Raw genomic sequence first — 10,051 nt, forward strand, 5'->3', positions numbered from 1 at the left:
ATTTCATACAATAAATTGCATTGTAAATAATCAGCTCTCAAAGACTATGTTTGCCCCAGGCCCCCCCCCCCCCCGCCTTTTGTTAATCTGCCGCAGATTGGAAGGACTTCACAAAGTAATCTAGACAATTACTGTGAAGCCAGACCACTCAGCAAAATCTCCAGGGCAGACCTTCTCAGTCAGTCCTGCCCTTCTCATTTCTTCTTATTTCCCAAATACAAAAATACCATCTAATTCCATAGGGCAGCCAGGAAAGATATGCCACTTTCCTCATTTGAGATATACTCAGTAAATATCTCAGCAGAGAAATGCTACTCTCCTCAATTATCCACAAATTCATATATGGATAAAAAAATAAAGTTGGAGGGAAAGAGGCCAACAATTCATTGTTGTTATTATTTCTACATTTGCTCTGTTCCATCTCTGAGATCTCCAAATAATTGTCTTACTCATCTAGTCTCTTCAGTTTCCATAAGGAAGATAAAAGCTAAAACTATAGAAAATGCCTTTTAGTGACTTCTCTTGGAGGGAGGGCTGGGATGTTGTCAGAGTGCCAAGGTTAGCATTTCCCCCTTATTCTGACCAAAGAACAGTGAGGAAGTTGCCTGACTAAAGGGCCAGATCTAAATGGATAACCTTGGTAATAGTAAGGAGGACAGAGGGGGAGTAGCTATGAATTTTTAACCTGGCATAAAGGCACTCCAGGGCACACATTGTTTCACCCTAATTGCATTTCTTGGACTATTGAAAGCACTCTGTCTTTGGCCTTTTGCCTTGTAATGCATCTGAAGCGTGTGATTATGAGACCATGATGCATGTCCTGTCATGGTTTACCGCTTAATTAATTCCTATTGTAAAACTTAGGGTTATTGAGTACTAATGCTATTCTCTACCTTGTGAGCTTCTCATTTTGTAAATTGCATTCCATAAATGCTCGTGTGCTCTTTTTAGTGGATATATTCAAAGCAAAATTCACAGTGGACCAGGTTCTCATTTTAAATATTTCTGTGGTTCTTCCATTTAACCTTCATATTAAAGAACCAAAAATCAGAATCTGAGGAGTTAGCCCAGAAGTGGGTTTTGTTGTTATTCTCATCCTCACGATCATTATTATTATTTGCTTGCATGTTCGAATAGTAATAAGAGCTAGACTTTTCAAATTTTTGTTGAGGAAACCTTTGCAAGGCTCAAAACATGTGATAGCTGAAATTTCTAAGTATGTAGCATCATAGGATTACAAATTTTGAGTTGTGAGGTACTCTTTAAATCATCTAATCCGGTGTCTTCATTTTGTTAAAGATTGATGAGTAAAAATGACTTGTTTTATGATCGTACAGATGGGGACAGCTAGGTAGCTCAGTGGATTAAGAGCCAAGTATAGAGATGGAAGGTCCTAGGTTCAAATCTGGCATCAAACACTTCTAGCTGTGTGACCCTGGTTAAGTCACTTAGCCCCTATTGCCTAGCCCTTACCACTCTTTATTTATGCCTTAGAATCAATACACGCTGTTGTATCACAGGAATTGCCTGAACTGTTTTATGGAGCCCTTTCTGTCTGGGGCAGATTAACAAAAAAGCAGTGGGTCTGGGGCAAATACTGTCTTTGAGGACCAATTGTTTGCAATGTAATTTATTGTGTGAAATGGAGCTTTGGTATCTCTTTAATTGGGTCATGGAGAAAATGACCCATTTGGAATTATGTTAATCAGCATCTATTCCCTTCAGTGGAAATATGTAATAGTAGAGTGTATGACCATGTCAAGAGTATCACTGCTACCGTATGTTATTGGGACATTTTCCCCATTTAAAAAAGCATGCATAGTACTTGCATATGTGCTAAAGGTGTATAAATGAAGAAGAACCTTGGCATTCAAAAGCTGAATTCATACCAAGATAAAACTAGATAGAGCAGGGGTTCTTCACCTTGTGATGGGACCACAAATAGATTTCAGAGAGTCCATGAATTTTGATGGGGGAATTAACATCTTTATTTTTATTAAATTTTGACTTCCTTTGTAATTCGGTGTATTTCTACTTTTTTTAAAACATTATTCCAAAAAACCTAGGTAGCACAGTGGATGAAATGTGAGATTTGGGAGAATCTGGGTTCAAGTGTGGTCTCAGATACTGTCTCTGTATGACTCTGGGAAAGTCACTTAGTCCCAGTTGCCTAACTATCACCCCTCTTCTATCTTAGAATTAATACTAAGACAGAAGATACAAGTTTTAAAATAAACAAACCCATTATTCCAAAGAAGGCATCTTTAGGCTTCCCCAAAGGAGTCCATAACACAATCCATGGCAACCCTATGTGTGTGTCACTACTCCGTGCCCATAAAGGTTATTTCAGCCCCTCTCCTGATTCAGATTAACAAAACAATTTCAAAGACAGTCTGATTTTAATGCAACACAAATAATGATGATGATGATAACAATAATAATTGATGATGATGATGATGATGATGATGCTTTTGCCTTTTGTAGTTAAGAATGGATTGAAGCCACCCATTTAAAAAAGTAGATCTCATAGTTTTAAAAAAAATCGATATAAAGCATGTGCTTTACCCCTTGAGATCTGATGTGACTGGAAGTAATCAGTCTCATATGTGTTCACAATCCCCATCATTTGAAAAATGAATCTTACAACATACTTCCCTTCTCCTGCCTGCTCCTTCACCATAATCTTCAATTTTTTCATACAATTACTCTAGATATTATTATTATTATTATTATTTTGGACAAGAGAAACTTAAAGACAGATTCATTATTTCCTTATGATACATGTTAATCAAATGGAGGTAGAGTCTGATCATATAAACAGACTGGCACATTAATATATAAAAAGCCAAATGAGTCAGTCACCCACATCTGTGTCATTGTAATACAGTATTTTCATGTAATGCTTTTGACATTCTTTCATGGTTCTTGGCAAAACACCAAAACTTATTTTTCTTTATAAAGCATTTCAGACTTAATAAAGGATGGGTGTGCATGCACTAATAACTCAAACCATTAATGTTGCTCCCTCTGGCAGGTAGTAATGAATTCCTAAGAAGGTGCTGCTGTTTGACTTGCTGTCTGGTTCAACTGTGATGTATTCTTGTAGGCTTATAAAAACTTGGACTTGTTTTAGTGAAATTTGTCAAATGGCCTTTGTTTTTCCATGTTCATAGATAAGAAGAAGAGAAAAGGGAGGGGAAAGAGACATACATTAAAAAAAAAAGGGAGAGAAAACAGAAGAAAGAGTTGTCTACTCAAACTGAAGCTTTGAAAATTTAGGAATTGCTGTTGTATAACGGATATGTTTGGACACAGGGAAATTTTTTTTAATCACCATGTTTTTGGTTCCATGTAAAAACTGGCATTTTTAGACATGCAACACCTCTAGATTCTTCTCCAATTGCCTTCATCTTGTGTCTCTTTAGTAACTTTTTTTTAGTAACCTTTCTCTAGATCATACCTAGTTTTTCTACCAGTTTTTGATACCATGATGACCAGACCATTAACCTGTTCAAAATATGAATTAGTTTAAAAAAATACTTAATGGTTCTCTCATAACATATACTGAGATAGATACAAATTAGATTAAATTTTAGTATTCATCATAATTAGCATCCTTAAAGTAGAGCTTTGGGTCCTTAAAGAGTATCCTGGGGATTCTTGGGATGAACCAATAAAACTGAAAAAAAAGTATGTTTGACATTAGTTTATTGATTCATTTCATATTCATTAATTCTTTTCAAGAAACTGAGAATATCTTGGAGTTAAGGTTAGTGTTGAAACATCCATCACTGGCCTTACCCTTAGAAAATCTAGGTTCAGGTTCTGTCTCTACAATTTACTATTTGAATAGAAAAATCATTTAACCTCCAAGCCTTTATTTTCTAAATCTGTAAAATTAAAGGCATAATTCTTGTATTTCTAGGTTTAGGTTATCTATTAATAAATCAAAGTGTCTATTTTCTGTAGTTTAATTTTATTATAAATTGGATTCCCTTTTAAAGAAGAGAAAAGGTACAGTTAGGTAGTACTGTGGATAGAGCTCCAGACATGGAGTTGGGTTTAAATCTTGCCTAAGATACTTCCTAGTTGTGTTGACCCTGGGCAAGTAAATTAACTCCACTTGCCTAGCCCTTGCCACTCTTCTGTCTTAGAACAGAGAGAGAGAGAGAGAGAGAGAAAGAGAGAAGAGAGAGAGAGAGAGAGAGAGAGAGAGAGAGAGAGAGAGAGAGAGATTAATGTACTAAAATTATGACTGTCTTTATTAACCCCCAAAATTTAATTAATTAATTAATTTAGAGTATTTCCCCATGGTTACATGATTCATGACCCCCTCCCCATAGCCAATGTGCAATTCCACTGGGTTTTCATTGAGTATCATCGATCGAGACCTATTTCTATATTATTGATAATTGCACTAGGGTAATTGTTTTAGAGTCTACATCCCAAATCATATCTCCATCAATCCGTGTATTCAAGCAGTTGTTTTTCTTCTGTGTTTTTACTCCCACAGTTCTTTCTCTGAATGTGGATAGCATTCTTTCTCATAAGTCCCTCAGAATTGTCCTGGATCATTGCATTGCTGCTAGTAGAGAAATCCATTACATTCGATTGTACCACAGTGTATCAGTCTCTGTGTACAGTATTATCCTGGTTCTGCTCCTTTCACTCTGCATCAATTCCTGGAGGTCATTCCAGTTCACATGGAATTCCTCCAGTTATTTATTCCTTTGAGCACAATAGTATTCCATCACCCACGACAGCTACCACAATTTGTTCAGCCATTCCCTAATTGAAGGACATCCCCATATTTTCCAATTTTTTGTCATCACAAAGAGCACGGCTATAAATATTTTTGTACAAGTCTTTTTCCCTATGATCTCTTTGGGATGGAAACCCAGCAGTGGTATGGCTGGATGAAAGGTCAGACAGTCTTTTAAAACCCTTTGAGCATAGTTCCAAATTGCCATCCGGAATGGTTGGATCAATTCACAACTCCACCAGCAATGCATTAATGTCCCAGTTTTGCCACATCCCCTCCAATATTTATTACTTTCCTTTGCTGTATGACTGTCTTAGGATAAAGAAAAGATTATAGTTCAGGGATAAAGAATCCTTTAAATCTTTGTTGTTGCTGGGTTGTTTTTCCTATCAAGAGTCACTGACCTGAAGGGGAAATGGTTTTGGTAGAAATTAATTAAAAACCCTGTACCACAAATAAAAAAAAGTAATGTGGTTTCAGTTTTCTTGTTGGAGCATGGGTTAAAAGTTTTGAGTAAACAATTTTGAAACCAAGACTGGGGAACATAATAACCCTTTACTTAATAAACATAAATTGTAATTGTATTTCCATTCTGTACTGTGAGTTAAAGAAAGATGTGCTGAGAGCAAGACAGGGAGTTAGGGGAAGGGAAAGAGTTATTTGGAGCAGGAAAGATAAGTAGAAGAGAGTGAAAAAGAAAAAAAAAGCACAAACAAACGTTTATGTAGCTCTTGTGATGCTAGACCCTAGAGATAAAAAAGGATGAGAACCATCACTTTGTTTTTCAGAGTTCACAGTTCTATAGAGTTCACAATTCTATAGATCCTGATCAATATATGCATTTCCTTTTCCATAATTATTTCCTTCTGCCTCATTGGGCAATAACTGATATTTTTATTTCAGGTGTTCACCCTCTGTGTTAATCACTATGATGATCATTTTTCAGTCAATTGGTCACAACTTATTGAATAAGTCTCAGAACTTTTATTTGGGTTTTGGAAATTAATACTGATCCTTAAATTCCTTGCCAGTTTTTCTGATATTTTTCCCCTTAAATTTCTTTTTGTATTCCCACACTATAATTCCCTCTATACCTACCCCCTCTTTTTTTTTGTGCTAAAACTTATAGAGTAAACCAGTGTTGTTTTTTTTACAAGGTGGTTAGGTGTTTTAAAGGGTATGAGTGATAAATGATACAAGGTACACAGCTGCTGATATTGAAGATTTTCCTTGAATGGGTTATCTTGCCAGTTAATACAGGTTAATAAATGTGCTTCAGATGTGCCCCTATAGAATTTCTTAGTGTAAATAAAATGTTTACCATAGTTTCTGTACTCTTTTTGGTTCCTATAGAAATATATCACAACATAAAGAATCATCCTTATTTTCCCTGTCTTTATCTCCTGATTGTGTCTAAAATTTCCCCCCCCCTTTTTTTTCTACTTTTGTCAGATTGTAAACCTTATAGAAGAAACTGGACACTTTCATATCACGAACACAACCTTTGACTTTGACCTTTGCTCTCTGGATAAAACCACAGTCCGTAAACTACAGAGTTACCTGGAAACATCTGGAACATCCTGAGGATACAGCAACTGGATACATAGAAAACTATCGGGGCTCTCTCTCTCTCTCTCTCTTTCTCTCTCTCTTTTGGTTGTGGCTTTTTCTTTTTTTTCTTTTTTTTTTTTACTATGAAACACTCGGAATGATGCAACCAAAAGGAAAAAAATAAAAATGAAACAACCCTCTTCAGCTTTATTTTTCTTTAAAGCCAGTCATCATCTCTTGATAAAAGGAGAGGTTAAGTGACAAGACTCAGAGGATCGCTCTTCTTACCAAGGAAATACTCCAGAAAAGTTAGCCTGGATAGCCTTGAAAAAAAATTCAAAACAAAACAAAAAAAACTCGTTCTTAATGAATGTGTATGGTATCATGTATCTCTCTGTGGGATTTCATTCCATAAGATGAATACATGTTCAACACACTGCCTTATAACTGATCTATTTATTATTGCATACAGCTATTCTAATGTCATTGAGGGAATGACACTACCAGATGTAATAACTACTCGAGTCCCACCTATGCTCCTTTGATGCAGGACCAGTACCCAGTGACCTTACCCATTTTATGCCATTTACTGATGACTTTTCTTAGTTACCTGACATGTTACAGTCTTGTTTCTGCCTTTTTTTTCCCTCCCAGTTCTGAAAACAAAGTACTAATTGGGAAGGGGGAGGGACCAAAAAGAAGTTCTGATTTTCTTTGGGGTCTTTCCACTTTGAGTTGGATCCAGTCTCTCTGAATCCATACATTGACCTTGGATCATGGTAGAAAATGCACCAAATAGGACCATACGATTTGCTTTCTAGCCTTAGTAAACCAGTGGGACTTTTTTTTTTTTTAAACAAAAAGTGTTACTGTAAACTGTTCCGAATTCAGCATTGTTGATCTGTCATCAACATTCTTGTGTCTGTTTATCTGGAAGTGAAGGCATTCCGCAGGATCATAATTTTTTTAAGGAAAAAAAAAAGAATACTGGTCCTGTTTTCTAAAGAAACTTTGTAGAAAATTCTTAATTTCAAACTATTTATTAGTTGGAATTTCCAGCACTATATTGCTGCCCATATTTTACCTGCCTTTGTTATAAGACTGGGATAAGAGAATTTTATTTATTAACTTGATCTGCTTAGATATTTTTAACATTTGAAAAATTGAAATCCATTCTTTGAAAAAAATTCTTTGTTGTTCTACAATGACATTAGATTATGGACTGACTTGCAGTTTCAGCAGTTCATTGGCTCTCGAGGTAGCCTACTTGTGTTTCCAGAAGAATTTCTTCAGTTGCTGAAAAGAGGGTGATTTGTTTCATTATCTGAACCCTTATGTTTAAACTAGGAGGGACTTTGTCCTGTGGCATGTAAAACAAAGCAGATGATTTTTTTTCAAAGGTGGGGGGGAGGCCAAAAATATTTTTGATGCCTTTACTCCATCCTCTCCATGGATCCCCTAAGTCCTTGTTTTAGGACCTCATCCCTCTGAAAGGAAGAGGAATAAAGAAATACTTCTGGATCCAAAGGTTTGTTCAATGGATTGGCTTTAAGGAAACATGATGCTTGTTGATAGATCAGTGTCTCTCATGTTTACTTACATGCCAGATGCCGTCTTTTACATATTGGAATTAGTGTCTGTATAGTAAGTGGTATTTCCAGGCGTCCATTATTGTAAATGCGGATTCATAGTGGAGTTATTTCTACATAATAAAAATGGGAATTTTTTTCATTGTTTCTTTACGTCCAAAGAGAAGACTTTTTTTTTCTTTAAAAAAATTCTTAAATTATGATTCAAACCATGCTCCATGGAAGGTCTCTGTAAGGCTTCTTCCAAAAGAACAAGTGTACTTTTTTCAGTAATGTTATGACTCTTAATGATGATTGGCATGAAACTTACTTGAAGCATTTGTTGTTGTTGAGTCCACATTTCAATGTGCAATTGCAGAAGAATCTTCTTTCTGAATCATTTTGGACATTTGGTGGTTGATGTTGGGTTTTGTGTAGGTTTGGCTCTTTTTTTAACATTGTGGGGCTAGGGGAGGGTCAATGTTTATATGAACCGTTTGCAAATTTTCAAAGCAATCTTTAAAAAAAATGTTGAACTCCTAGTACACAGTCAACTTGGTATCTTTTTATTAGTTAAACCCAATACTTACATATGTAGTTTGGACCATTTTGACTTTTCTAACTAAATTTTGTGGCAGAAACTCAGAATTTGGGGAGGGGAATAACTTTGCATCCTTTTTATAGAACGTATTTACATAAAGACATATCACCTTTGAAGTTAATAACCAAGCACAAAGAAAAATGTAAGAAACATTTCAAAGGGAAAGGTGGCAAATTTTTAAAAAATACCTCCTTTGCAGATGAGCTTAGATCCATATTTGGGAAATTCATTAATTGCCTTGAGATTGTCAACATAACAAGACTCTGATCTGTTGTTAAAATTGGGAAGAATGTAACTATTCCCTATTCTTGGTGACAACAAAATGAGTTTTCCACAAAATTTTGATAGAACAAGAGTCATGCGGTGTTGATCTTTTTTAAAAAAAGTTTTACATTAGCTATTTTCATCTAATTTTGTATGCAGAAACAATAAATCCTTTTTTCAATTATTTTCAATTAGTCATACTTCTCTTAAAATAACCCACTTAGGGCTATCACATTTATAAATACTTATCTTGAGAATTTGTTAAAATGTTGTTTAGCATGCACTTTATCCTGGTAATAGTAACTTTGATACTTTAACTAGAAGATGGTGTTTCTTGGGGGGAGGGAGGGATTAACCACTTTTTTATGCATTTAACCCATATATGTAAAAGTTTCCACTGCTGTGCTATTACTCTTATTCTTTACCATGATGAAAATGCCCCACAGGGTTCTGGAAGGCTGTTCCAATAGAATGGACATTCTGGAAAGTTTATGAAGCTCTAAAGGCAGACCTTGGTGTAACCTAGTGATTCCTGAGGATGAGCCTGGCTAGAGTCATCATCAGAGGTTCATCTCCAAGATGATGAATATTTTTTAACCAAGACAATTCATAAAAAGCCTTAGATATAATGGCATTTAACCCACATCAATGGAGAGTGGCCACATATTACAAATAATACACCCAGGGGAAGGGTCTGATTTTATTAGCCAGGACAGGAGATCGTAGTATGGGACCTTCTTTCATCAACTCAGATTGAAGGTCATCTGGACTTAGTATATAAATTCTAGTGCCTCAGGTACATAGAGTCATTTGTCCATGGCCATATAAGTAGTGTCAGAGGTGCATTTTGAACCCAGGTCTCCTTGACTCCAAAATTAACATTTATTAAATACATATGTGCCTGGCATGGTACTAAGTGATGAGATACAAAGAAAGGAAAAACCCAACATAGCCCTTGCTCTCAAGGACCTCATGTCCTAACGAAGGAGATTACATGGAATAACTGTACACAATGTAGATACAGTGTAAATAGAAGATAATCCCAGAGGGAGGTACTGAGGTGGGTGGGTGTGGGGGAACCAGGAATTTTGCAGAATGAGTATTTGTGTTGTCTTCAGAGAAGCCAGGAGGGAGAGAATTTTAGTCCCAGGAGATACCTAGTGAAAAGGTACAGAGTTGGGAGTTGGAGTGTCCTGTGCAAAGAATATCTCGTAGGCCAAGTGTAACTTGTTCTTGGAGTGCAGGAAAGACAGTAGTGTTCAGAAGACCTGCAAAAAGTAGGAAAGGGCCAGCTTGTGAAGGACT

At 36.0% G+C, this 10,051-nt stretch overlaps 1 protein-coding gene across 3 annotated transcripts in view; it reads left to right on the forward strand.

The window, feature by feature from the left end:
- Nucleotides 1-6,454, forward strand: part of MLLT3 (MLLT3 super elongation complex subunit) — a 298,796-nt gene extending 292,342 nt beyond the window's left edge. For all 3 annotated transcript variants that reach the window (XM_044660693.1, XM_044660708.1, XM_044660700.1), the window contains one exon: nt 6,215-6,454. In XM_044660693.1, the coding sequence (XP_044516628.1) occupies nt 6,215-6,346 (132 nt within the window). In that variant the 3' untranslated portion in view covers nt 6,347-6,454. The remainder of the gene's footprint in view (nt 1-6,214) is intronic.
- Nucleotides 6,455-10,051: the final 3,597 nt, after the last annotated feature.

Source organism: Gracilinanus agilis, chromosome 1 (genome assembly GCF_016433145.1).
Source record: "Gracilinanus agilis isolate LMUSP501 chromosome 1, AgileGrace, whole genome shotgun sequence".
Taxonomy (NCBI): Eukaryota; Metazoa; Chordata; class Mammalia; order Didelphimorphia; family Didelphidae; genus Gracilinanus; species Gracilinanus agilis.